General features: G+C 48.1%; 1 protein-coding gene across 2 annotated transcripts in view; it reads left to right on the top strand.

The window, feature by feature from the left end:
• Positions 1-13476, top strand: part of pitpnm3 (PITPNM family member 3) — a 58716-nt gene that overhangs the window by 28485 nt on the left and 16755 nt on the right. For both annotated transcript variants that reach the window (XM_029000578.1, XM_029000579.1), the window contains exons 4-8: positions 2038-2108; positions 3351-3571; positions 9006-9195; positions 9727-9846; positions 11778-11962. In XM_029000578.1, coding sequence (XP_028856411.1) covers positions 2038-2108; positions 3351-3571; positions 9006-9195; positions 9727-9846; positions 11778-11962 — 787 coding nt within the window. The remainder of the gene's footprint in view (positions 1-2037; positions 2109-3350; positions 3572-9005; positions 9196-9726; positions 9847-11777; positions 11963-13476) is intronic.

The raw sequence follows: 13476 nt of genomic DNA, 5'->3' as shown, positions 1-13476 counted from the left end.
ATTAACATCAGCCAGGGTCAGCAAAAGTAATAACTACTATCTTCATATGATGACTAATCGACTATTATCAATTAGTCATCAACTAGTCGGAGTTGTATATTTATAGAATGGCTCATTTAGCCTAAGATGTTGCAAATAATAAAGACAAGAACAATACGTCACTCATAAACATAATATTTCAAATTTAGACAAAAAAAGTAATGTGTTATGCAAAGAAGATTAAACTAGAATAACTATAGAACACACCATTACCTCCTTTTACTACCCAGGCTCTGGAAGACCTGAGCCACACAGTTGTACAGTAAGTGTGTCGTGGGGTGATGCAGTTAGAAATGTTCCGTTAACCTTTCGTTCACTGAAAGAAATGAGCAACGTTTTGAGTGTCTGGGGCTTCGGTGGTGTGTTTGATGCACCACCTTTCTCCCTCTGAGATATTTGCCATTGGTTGCACAGCTACTTTGTCAGCTACTTTTTGCACTGTACAGCGTCGCTGCTGTGTGCGCTGCGTGCCGATTTTAGCCAATGATCTTTACAGACATGCGTTTACAGTATTCGGCACGTGGAAAGATCACCGGAATCAGTCAGTTACTCTGTCGACACTGCCTGCATTAAGATGCAGAAGAATAATGCTGGAGGATGAGCTGGTGAGACGATGAGCTCGCTTCTCCATCACCCCCAGCGCCTGACTGTGAGTGCAGCACTGCTCTCCTTGAACTTATTAGGAGCCGGAGGGTGCTGCCGGCAGGATTAAGTTGTTCTGTTGACAATCGTATTGACTGGTGGTGGAGCCGCGCTGCTGGGGGAAACACCACCCTGTTAGGCCGCGCTCTCCCACCGACTCTAATGGGAGCAGGAACCCAGCCGGGGGGCTTTGTCTGGTTACCGGATAGGGTTTTACAGTGCAAAATGAACCATCAGATCTTCAGCTTCTGATGCTTTTTATTATACATTAGATACTACTGGATGTATTACATATGCAATAGTGGTGTCATTTAAGAAAAACAAATTTCTTTTTAAGTTTATAAGATCTTGAGGCATGAAGCCAAGTGCCACTGTGTTTGGTGTGTGCCAGGTAAGAGATTGGTGTGTAATTTTATAAAAGGTTGCAATTTACCTTCATTTTTATAAAGGATAAACATTTTTCTAGCTTTTAATTAATAATAATACTGAACAAGCACCAGTCACTTTTGATTTCACTTATGCCCACATGGTTCTCATTTCTCAACATGTACACCATATTTCTGCAGTTATCATAATTTCCATGGAAAGGCTGAACAGAGTGATTTAAATAAGAAAATGGAAGTCAGGGTAAAATAGCATGTGTGTGATGGTCCCACCAGTGATCAGTGTCATGAGGAAAACCAACTCCAACATATCAGAAACGTTGTCCCTGAGCCCTTCTTTTTAAAATGAAAGTAAAGTGATTGTCATTGTGGAACCCTGCAGCACAGCACATGGTGACACAATGAAATGTGTCCTCTGCTTTTAACCAGTGAGCAGTGAGAGATGCCCGGGGAGCAGTGTCTGGTGACAAGACCTTCATCTTGTCAGTTCGGGATTTGAACCTGCAACCTTCCAATTACAAGTGTGCTTCCTTAGCCGCTAGGCCCTGTGATGTCGATTTTTTAACTGGATTCAGTGGGTTCTGCTCCCCTATTCTATGTGGTGCATCTTTCATCTTTTCTAACAACAGTTTCCTCTCACCGCAGTGTGAGAGCAGAGAGACAAAGGCAGCCCAGAGCAGGGGATGTAAGACCAGCAGGGTATTCTGAGAGGCCATTGACCTCTGACCTCAGACCCTGAGTGATAGATTCTTTGGGGAAAAGTAAATGGATTGTCTCTTTATTTATCCCTCGTGCTTTTCTTTTCTGACAACATAGAAATGACTCTGAGGTGGATGGATGTTCTCGACTTTATGTCGGTACAGACTGTCAGGAAGGAAAATTCTAATTTATCACTGTGAGCTTTGGTGGGTTTCGGTTCTGCTTGAAGGACTTCTCTGTCTCCTCTCTTTTCTTTCTCCTTGCTGTTGTCCAGAGAGCCTCTACCGCCTTGGCCGGCCCACATGTCCCCCCCAGAGCAGCATGGATGGCCTGGAGGACATGGAGGTAGGACCTCTGCACAGCTATACATAATATACATGCATTTAAAAAAATACTGGCCTATATGCCAGACAAACACTTCAGGAAAGGGACAGATGCTTTCATTTGGTTCTCAATATTATGATCCATGATATTAATACTACTTCATGGCCTGGGTTATTTCATATTCTGCATTCTCATCACAGTGTTATTGGATTTACTTCATTTTCCCATGCCAATTAGTGCTTATGAAATATTTCAGTGCTTACAATAGGCAAGATGATGATTCCGAATGAGAAAGCAGTTAGTTAGAAAAATCCAGAGCATCTTTGCTGGAGACACACATGGCACCAATCTGCATGTAAGCAGGGCGGTTATAAAGGACTTGTTGAGCAGCCATTCGGGGCTGCGACATTTTATGCTGACCCTGCAACGTAGATGTATAGTTGTTTCCAGTTCTGGCAATCGGCACACGCCTGCGGGATTGTTTATGTTCTCCACTTTTTGTTTGCCCTTTTTTTGGCCATCGTGCCTGGTTTGGTTTGTGTTGTGTTGTTCATTGTTTCCAGTATGTCCCGCCTCTGCGCTTCCTTCCCCGTCAGCTCTTGAACTTATTTTATATGGAATGATGACATTTTGCAGCCAATTGTCCTTTGATAGCGCTTGCCCCAATAAATAAATTTGCATTGCAATTGTGCAATATTTGGAACAAAATGACAGAAGTGCCAGATGTCCAGGTGAACCTTAACAGGCGACCTGATGCATTTTCATGCAGTAAAAAATGTTGGGCTTTTTATTTTCCTATAGGGATGTAACAATGCACAGTGAATCAAGTAATATAAATCTATATAAATATAACTGAGAACCAAACAATGAAAATCAAATCAATAATCTACTTTAACCAGCGAAACAGTTATAGAAATAAATAAAATAGAAAAAAAGAGAAAAATAAGGCTAATAAAAAAGACTAAACAGTTTAATACATCGCTGTTCTATCTATATATTTTCTCTGGATTATTTTTCCTACAACCTTTTTATTAGAAAGGCTAGTGTGATATGCATTTGCTGTCTCTTGCATTGAATACTTAGAATCCAAATTCATAGACAATGTCATAGCATCAGTATCTAATTAATGAAATTACAGCTCATCCTTCACTACATTGGCTGGGTACAAGATTAGTCAGACCTCATATGATGGTTTCTGTGCCTTCATCATGGATCCTGCTATCTGGCATGAGCCCATTTATGCTTTTTATTTTAATATAACAGAAACAATGCAAGACCCATGTGCTGATCCTGCTGGTGCATGGTGGCAACATCCTGGACATGGCAGGCGGAGACCCGGGTGCGAAGGCTGGCGATGCCGACACGCTGGCGTCCGTGCTGGAGAAGGTTTCCAGGGCCCACTTCCAGGCCGCTGCAGAACATGTGCTCATCAAGCTAGTGCCCTGCCCCGCTGTGTGTGCCAAGGCCTTCTCCCTTGTCTCCAAGTGAGTGCGTTCTGTGTGCCTGCGTGTCCCCACGTCACACCGCTGGGGGTTGGAGAGGTGGGGTGGGTGTTAAACGGCAGCGAGCAATCGCTTCCAAGTGCCTGATACATATAGAAAATGTGGTTTTTATCTATGCATGAGACTGAGCTGATGAAGGTTAAACGAGAAACAAAGTCCAAATGTCCTCATGAATAGAAGAGATCAGCAGGCCGTTCATTAACATGCTGCTAGCATCTACAGTCCTATCAGGCCAAGCAGATTATCCAATTGTCCACCTTTTTCCACTCATATTTTTTCCCGTATGTTTTTTAATGGTGGAAGACCCACAAAAACAATGCCCATGAAGACATACATTAAAGAAAGCAACATGGTTGATGTTTTTTTTTTTTTTACTTTATTTATCCTGAAGGAAATTGCTTCTCTGCTTTTAACCATCACCCTTGGTGAGCAGTGAGCAGCCATGACAGGCGCCCGGGGAGCAGTGTGTGGGGACGGTGCTTTACTCAGTGGCACCTTGGTGGATCGGGATTGGAACTGGCAACCTTCTGATTATGGGGCCGCTTCCTTAACTGCTTGGCCACCACTGCCCCCCATAGACCCTTCAGTCTGGATTACATTTATGTTTACTTTTACGACATTTATCAGAAGCCCTTATCCAGAGCAACTTACAATCAGTAGTGACAGGGACAGTCTCCCTGGAGCAACTTAGGGTTAAGTGTCTTGCTCAGGGACACAATGGTAGTAAGCGGGATTTGAACCTGGGTTTTCTGGATCATAGGCAAGTGTGTTACCCACAAGGCTACTACAACCCATAGGATCAACGCATGTGCTGTAATGTAGCCCGTTACAATGGGAGTGTAAAAAACAGCTCAGTGTGGCGATTGCCCAAGTGAGCCATCAGTCAGTGTTTGTCTGTGTGTTCACTTCTGTCCGTTTCAGTAAATAGAGGAGGAAGTGAAGTCTGTGTTCTTTAATCAGAGAACCGGGCCAAGCTGCCCCTGGCATCCAGAATATTCCTTTTCCTCCACAGATGGCAGCTTCTCTTTTGATCACTACAGGTAATGAGGACTTTGGGGACTTTTTGATGTGTGTGTGAGAGTAATACATAGATATAAGTGTGAAATGTAGCTTGCTTAGCTCTCAACACAATGTCTGCTGTTTATATATAGGTGGGGTGGGCGGAGCTCCTGGAGGGTGGGGTTTTTTTGTTGTAAATAAATCTGACAACTTCAGCTCTGGCTTCGGCGGATTGACATTCAAGTGCATCCTCCAGCAGCCATGGATGAAATATTGAAAAGAACAACATCCTCTGGGATCATGGCGGGACTGAGTTATCGCCACGTCTCCCCGATGCCTGGACACACACACACACACACACACACACACACACAAAAACACACACAGAGCATCTCCTCCAACAGCCCGGCCATTTAATGAGCTCCGTCCGGATGAAGGCGCAGGCCCGATGGGTGGCACCACGCGCCGACGTCAACAACAACAACAACGCCACCGCCAGTAAAGGAATATGCAGGGCCGCGGGCGGGGGGGTCGGCCCGGTGGCTTAATTTAATCTACCGCCGGGCCCCGACAGCTTGGTGCGGAAATGGCGGGCGGAAAGTGAATGAGCGCGATGCGCCGACAGACTCGAGAGCGGCGGCGCGGGTAAACAGTCCCCCCCCCCCCCCCCCCGACGGAAGGTCAAAAGAAGTCCAGAGTAAATAACCACACACCACCGAACGGGGGGATTTGCGGTGATGGGCTGGAAAGACCTCATTAAATCCTCTTCCTCCTAATGAATCGCGGATAAGGCGGCGGATTTCTGCCGGCCTGTGTGTGTGGGTGTGGGATAAAGGCTCGTTCCTGCCGCCGAGGTGTTAAACATCGCTGTCCACCTGTGACACGCCGCGTCTAATTAAGCAGAAAAGACGACAGATGATTGATCTGTCGCTGTCATGTGTGCGCGGCAGGGCGAGGGGATAATAAACGACGCCCGCCGTGACACCATTTAAAAACGACTGCTCCCGCTTCCCTGGAGGACGGCGCCATTAACGCCCGTCTGGCTTCGTCCAGGCCGACGGCTCCTCGTCACGTCCACTCTTCCTCTAATTAAGCTTGTTTGCGGACACGCTGTCCTTCTCCCGCCCCCCACAGCCCCTCCAGCCCGGATTAACGCGTGTGCTGTAATGCGGCCCGTTACAATGCCAGCGATTAGTTGGGCTCGGGGCGGACCCCCGAGATCATGTCCCTCTGTCGTGGAGAAGAGGCTTTTCGAGGCTTCTCAAGGCCTCCTCATCTTCAAGAGGGGCTTTGTCTGACGTGCGGGTCCTATCTCGTGCCTGCCGGGTGTGATGGCGGGACTGGGTTCAGTTAATGGCAGGTCCCCCGTCCACACGCACGTTACGATGCTAGTGAGCTCGGGAATTCATCCGGCGAAATCGATGAAGAAACATTTCTTTGCGCCTGGTGGCCTCTAGGGTCATCTGAAAGCCCCGGCGTTGCCGCAGAAGAGGTCTGTTGGTCTGTGGTACAGAGCTTCTTTTGAAGTTTTATGGGTTTTTTTCTGGAAGGCTGGGGCCTGCTTCTGAGTCTCACACGCTGCTAATGAGAACACAGATAAAGCAGAGCGGGTCAGCAGAGGCGGCGTGCTGGTTGAGTCATTTTCTACGGGCACTATGCCGGAGCTGAAACGGAGACTCGATGTGAAAAAGAGGGAGAGGTTCTTCCTGGGAACCTGCTAGTCAGCCCCATCAGCCTCAGTATCTTTAGCGAGGAGAGATAACCGGCATGCAACCCCCCGCCTCATGTTGAGGGATTTCCGGTCCTCCGTCAGTGGTCTGCCTCCGCCGGGAATTTTGCCGAACATCTGTTCAGCAGCGGTGATTTGTTTAGGAGCTGACCCGAGGTTAACAAGGTAATGAGTGGCCTCGGCATTGGAAGACATAAGTGACATGGGACAGTAAGGAGTCGACAATAAAACGGCCGCTCCATCAGAGTGTTTCCATTTGGCAGTTTATTTCAATCCACAGGTAGGTTCTTTGGCGGGTACCGGGGCCGGACGTGATAATCACGCGGCCCTCTGCAGCCTGGTCCGCTCGTGTAAAACACGACAGAAATGAATCTGGCCGCTGCCCCGCTCCGCCCTGGCATCGACCTCACAGCGGTGTGCCCGCCTGGATCACGCTCGGCAAGGACGGGCGCTCCCCGTGCCATCTGTGGCTGGTGAGAGGGCGCGTACACACCAGACCGTCAGATTAGGTCGTGCAACTTTAATAGTAATAACAATAACAATCATATTATTAGTATTATGACCTTAATAACTCATCAAATTACTTTAAATATATTATATAGTTGTTTTATATATGTAACCCATTTCCATGAGGAGTCCAGTGGCGTTTTATAAAATTGGTTGTCATCTGTAAACTAAGGGACCGAACACAATATTTAATCTTTTTGAATATTGTGGTTGTCATAATGAAAACCGTTTGTGACAGAAAGGAATCAGGACCAGTTGGAAACGTGTTTGTCAGAAGTTTCGAACATTCGATCCATGTTGTTGCTGCGATTGGCTTGGTCGGCAGGTGAGTTCCTGGTGATGCGCAGCGTCCTGACACAACTCCCCCGCCGCGCCCGTCTCCTACGCAGGCGTATGGAGTCCGTCCCCCTCCCTCCTGTCCCCCGCTCACCGCCTTCTGCTTTCCTCCCTCCCTCCCTCTCGCTAAGACGTCACCCTCAGCTGTTATTTATCAAAAAGTGAGAAACGCGAACGCTTGACTTAACAGCAGGACTTCTCAGGAATCCGCCTGGGACGCTTTGGGCTCCCTATCTCGCCACCTCGGCGCCAATCAATTTGCCCAACACGCCGCCCACTGGGCAGCATTTCACCGCCACAGACTGAGTTATTGCCTCCCCCTGGCTCGGGCCTGCGCTCGTTTGTGCCCTTGATAGGCTTGGCAGCAGCCGGCCCGTCTGATTGGTGCGGGTGATCAATGGCTCCGGGGTTGGCACAGCTGTTCTCGGAGCCGTTACCCGGGCGGGGGTGCCAATTCCTCCCCGACCTCCATCAGCCTCTCCGTACCAACACACGTAGAGGCAGTTTCCCTCGTCTCTGAACGGGTCCAGGGGAAGAGCGCTCGGGTGAATTCAGGATCGGGCCGAGACAACATGGGTGTGGGTGGCGGAGGAGAAGGATTTCCGGTTCCCGCCAGCCTGCTGGACCTGCAGCCCAGGCACAAGTCTGCGGCGTTGGCCCGGGTCTCGTCTGATTCATGGCTTTGTCTACTGACTGCCTCTCTCCCTAAAAGCTGAAAGTCAAAGTGATTCTCTTTTTTCCCGTAAAATGCCTGAACTGGCAAATACTAGAATGGCATTAAGTGAAAACGTCACCGGGAGCACTTTGCGTTTTTATTCCACTTCAGACAAATACAAAAGCTGTAATGATACACAGAATCTAAAACAGAACCCATTTTTCATTTCACGCTTCTAACACGTGAAAATTATGAATAAGTTTAGCTAGTAAGCACAGGCATGTAATTTATGTGGGCAAATTTCCATGGCAGTACAATACAACACTAGTTCACAGGTTTGCTCATCAGAAAGCTGCTTGCATGATGTGATTCTGGTCTACTTCAGGTATTTGGAGCTGTCAGGATTGGATGCAGCTGGAGACATCATCTGTGCCCAATCCAAACAGTGTACAAGAGGCGCCAGGCAGCCTCCGACATTTCCGTGAACGTGACCATTTTTGTGGACCTGACAACTGTTTGATGTGTTTGAGTTCTGCCAATCGGCACACGCCTGCGGGCTAGTTTGTGTTTTCCCCTTTTTGTTACTCCTGTTTTCAGCCATCGCGCCGTGTTTCTTTGTATTTATTAATAAATCATTGTTTCCAGTATGTCCCGTCTCTGCGCTTCCTGCCCTCGTCAGCTCGCCGACGTGACAAGAGCAAATTGGGAGCATATGACACCCAAATGAGGTTTGAGAGTAGGGGTGCAACAATTAGTCAACATTCTTGACAGAAATTAATGATTAAAATAGTTGCCGTTGATTTTGATGATCATTTTTTACATTTTAAGGACGTGAAGCCACTGCGGAGAATGAATCTCGTCTTTCAAATCTTTCAAATCTTATCTACAACTCTCATAGCATGGGTGGTTGTAGCCTAGTGGGTAATACACTCGCCTATGAACCAGAAGACCCAGGTTCAAACCCCACTTACTACCATTGTGTCCCTGAGCAAGACACTTAACCCTGAGTGTCTCCAGGGGGAGACTGTCCCTGTAACTACTGATTATCAGTTTCTCTGGATAAGGGCGTCTGATAAATGCCGTAAATGTAGCCATTAAGACAGGTTTACAATATCAAAATCTCATTTTTTTGCAACCAAAAAAAACGGTGAGATGATGTCAAACAAGATTTTTTTTGTCTCCCACTGCAGCCTGAACCCTTACAGCTACGATGAAAGTTGCGTGTCCAGCAGCGTGGATCACCTGCCCCTGGCGGCCCTCCCCCTCCTTGCCATTGCTGCCCCACACTACCAGGACGCCGTGGCAACCGTCATCGCCCGGGCCAACCAGTCGTACCACAGCTTCCTGCAGTCAGAAGATGGACAGGGCTTCACCGGGCAGGTCGGTGTCCTCCCCCCCCCACCCCAAAAGAACACACACTCCAACCCTCTCTCGGTGACAGGCCTGAGCCTGAGTCACCGCTGGTGAGTCATGTTCCCCCCAACCCCCAAACTCGGGTGGGGGGGCTCTCTGGCTCCGAGCCCACCGCCGTCTGATCCGACACGCTCAACCCAATCACGCTCGCTTGTCAACTGAAGAGGAGCAAATGATTCTGGGGGGGGGGAGTGGCCGGGCCAGTGGAGCCGTGTTAATGATCTTGGCTCAGTATGTGACGCTTTAATTGCCCCCTTCCTGTTGCTCTGCTAAATGCGCATCTCTTTGTGTCCCCCGCCGCGCCGTGGCTCCTGGAGAGCTGCGCTCACATCAAGCGTGGTGACGTCCTTCGCCGAGAGCGCCGTTGTTTCTGGAGTCTTAATTAACTCGCCTTTATTGACAGTGAGATTGAGTGGCGGATTTCGCTGGTGTTAAGCCTCCCCGCTGCCGAGCGTTGATTCGGTGCTGATCGATGCGCCCCTTCTCCTTTCTGATCAGGTGTGTCTGATGGGCGACTGCGTCGGCGGGGTGCTGTGTTTCGACGCCCTTTGTTTCAGCAACAGCTATCGACAGGGGAGTCCCACCAGCAGCCGAAACAGCAGCACAGAGAGTCTGAAGGTACACACACACACACACACAAACATATTAAGGCTCCGCTTTTCTCTAAAATGAGTTTTTGGTGTTTAAAAAACTAAAAAAAAACTAAAAATCTGAAATGTTGTTGTCCACTTGGAGGCACAGAGAACATGGATTTAAAGCCCCCCCCACGCCTGTAAAAGGCGCTGTAAATCCCCGCTCTCCTTGTCTAGTTAAACTGGTGGAGCATGTTGAAAGTGAAAGTGAAGTGACTGTCATTGTGAAACACGGCAGCGCAGCATACGGCGGCGGTGCGGGATTCAAACTGGCCACCGTCCGATTACAGGTTCGCTTCCTTACCCACCAGGAATTGGTGGCCTAGAGGTTAAGGAAGCAGCCCCGTAATCAGAAGGTTGCCGGTTCGAATCCCGATCCGCCAAGGTGCCACTGAGGTGCCACTGAGCAAAGCACCGTCCCCACACACTGCTCCCCGGGCGCCGGTCATGGCTGCCCACTGCTCACTCAGGGTGATGGGTTAAATGCAGAGGACACATTTCACTGTGTGCATCGTGTGCTGTGCTGCTGTGTATCACATGTGACAATCACCTCACTTTTTTAAAACCAGGCCACCACTACCCAGCCAGGACGCTGATCTGCAGTCAGACGCCTTGTCCATTGCCATTACATTGCAGTTCTCCAGCCTTGTGCACCGTACAGAGAATTTCTTGTAGTTGCTTTGTGAGGTCTTATCTGCCATTGTTGTATGTGGGATGCGTTTGGGGTTATAGGTCAGGCTGGAGGTTGGGCTGACACTGCAGAGTTTTTTTAAAAAACGACCGCCTTGTCGTCCACATGAATACGCAGAAAAGAGAAATTCTAAATAACCATTCTGAAAACTCCTCTCTGGAGATCTCATGCCCTCCCCATTTCGCAAATGTAAACTGTCTGTAGACATGGGTGTGTCCCCACCCTGCATTGATCGGGAAGCCGTAACCCAGTTCTGGATTCAGCAGCTTTGTATAGAAAGTGCTACATGTGGTATTTACTTCAGACAAGGTCAATATGGGAACATATATTGTTATAATATATATATATTTTTTGCCACATTGGCTACCCCTAATGGATAGAGAGTGAGGGCTAGATCCACAGTAGTTCCTCGCTGTAGCTTTGCATGTGCTGTTGAGTGTTGAAAGGGGCTTTTTGAATCCTGGTGTGAAGCTTCGCAGTGGAAATGTTGGTCTTGTGAAATTTTGGGTACTTGTGAAAGCGTCAGTCGCTATAATAATTACACGCAATTTTTAAATATGGGGCAGGCCCTTCATGAATTGTTGAATTAGTGCATTTGCAGTGTGATCACTGCAGCAGCAATTATGCTGATTTCACATCAGGCAGGTGTGAACTCACACGAATAAAGGTTGGTGATTTCGTCCAGTTCTAAACAGGCTCCGCTGAACAGCACTCAGCAGAACGCAATGAGCACCGCTGAATGGTAAACGATCATTTGCCCTTAATAATATCCTTTTAATAGCTTATTGTGCCGCATGGATTTGCTGATTACAGTTCATTGTGTCCTAAAATTGCTACAAATGTTTGTGAATAAAATCTGCAGTCAACTGTTGTCAGAATCTGGCTAGAGATCTTGAAAATGGAATTAGGACCTAAAATGTGTGGTCAACCAGCTCTAGAGTGCATGTGAAAACCCTCTGTATTGACACACTATCATTAAGTCTATTCGGCATAGATCTGTGACCCCTGTGTGTGTGTTCCTTGGTGTGGGCTGCATTGGTCAGTCCCAGAGCAGAAGTGCATGTGATGTCGCTGCCATTAAAGCAGGCAAGCAGAAAAAAGCAGCCACTCGAGCCTCTTAATGTTGAAGGAGAAAATGCACGCACACCCCGTTCACAGCTCAGCATACACTCAGTCGGCTGTTTGCATGGTTATGCAAGTGTCCCACGCTGTCCCGTCCCACGCAGGACAACCCCGGTGCTCTGGGAGAAGCCAGTCCTGACCTGAGCTCCAGCAAACGCCTCAGCAAGAGTAACATCGACATCTCGGCCCCCGGCGACGGGCACAGGCGTGGCAGACAGCCCCTTGGCCGGAAGCAGAGCGACTCATTCGAGGCGGAATCGTCTGGGCAGCACAGTGCCTTTATAAACAGGTTGTTCACACACACACACACACACACACACACACACACACACACACACTCTCACACCGTGTAGCATGAGGGAAGGTTTAACCTTCATTGCTCATTGTTTTCAGCTTGGTGGGAAGTAGCCGATGTGTCGGCATGTAGGTGTGCTGCTTTACCGATCTGTTGGTGCAGGATGTGAATCACTGACGATTTACTGACAAAATACAGCAGCAGCAGAGAGAATCCAGCCTTGATACAAATTTATACTGTAAATTAGGGCATGTGTGTGTATGTATATATAATGCATTTGTGGTTGTGCATGTATTTTGTACAGATATTTTTATACATGCATTTGTGTTTTTTTGTGTATTTTGCACAGATGTTTGTATACATGCATTTGTGGTTTATCATGCATTTTGTACAGAATGTGTGTGTGCATGCATTTGTAGTTTATTGTGCATTTTGCACAGAATGTGTGTATACATGCATTTGGTGTTGGGCGTGTTTTTTGCACTGATGTTTGTATATATGCATTTGTGGTTTATCATGCATTTTGTACAGAATGTATGTATACATGCATTTGTGGTTGCATTTTGTACAGATATGACTTTAAGGATGAGTGGTCATAAATGTGTTGTTTGGACAGTGTGTGTATATTTGAGGTGCACCTGTATAATGGTGTGTGTGTCAGCTGGGAATTGTATTCATGATGGCAGGCATGTGTGTCTCTGATTGCTGAATATAGTCTGATAGGATCTGCCCGGGTGGCGCAGCTATGTTGGGGGGGTCTGGACCTCCCCCAGCTTATCGGGGGGCCGTGGCGCTCCTCTCCCCTTCCTGCTCTTTATCAATATTTGCAGCACGGCTGCCTGCCTGCTGCTCTCAGCTAAAAATAGTCTGCGGCGCTGCGGCAGCGTCCCTACGCGACTGAACAATGACGTTCATGCAAGGCGACGTGCCAACAGCTTCCCGACTTTCCCGCCGTTGAAGTGCGTTCCTCTGCACCTTCCTCACCCCAGAGCTGGAGATGAGTCACCGCTTCTGCGCCTAAAGCCCCCTGGACGAGGCTGGGTGTAAACTGTTCTCGGTCGGGAGGACACCCTGTCACCACGTGGGCTCGCTCTGCAGCAGTCCCCGGATGCCACACCCTGTCCAGGAGTGTCTCGCTCCCCAGTGCTGCAGCTTTCTCGCCATTCTTCAGTCCGCTGTCCATTCGGGTGAGATTTAGCGATCCAGATGGAAGAACAAGAACGGGAGATTTCTCGTTCCTCCTCGGAACACGACAGTAGAGGAAAATGAAAGACGTGTTTCTAAGGAGACAGGTGCGGCACATTACAGTTACAAAGCAGGCGATATAATAGAACACGAATCGCATCAGGCATTGCAAGCATGGTGCATAAACTGACTAGAAATTAGACAACCAAATGGATTCAGAGCTCCTTATCACAGTAGTACTAACAAGCTTGACAGTGAGAGCGATACACAACAAGCACAGCACACGGTGACACAATGAAAAGTGTCCTCTGCATTCATCCCAT

Source organism: Denticeps clupeoides, chromosome 13 (genome assembly GCF_900700375.1).
Source record: "Denticeps clupeoides chromosome 13, fDenClu1.1, whole genome shotgun sequence".
Taxonomy (NCBI): Eukaryota; Metazoa; Chordata; class Actinopteri; order Clupeiformes; family Denticipitidae; genus Denticeps; species Denticeps clupeoides.
The sequence above is the reverse complement of the archived record's forward strand: the minus strand, read 5'-3'. Positions and strand labels throughout refer to the sequence as shown.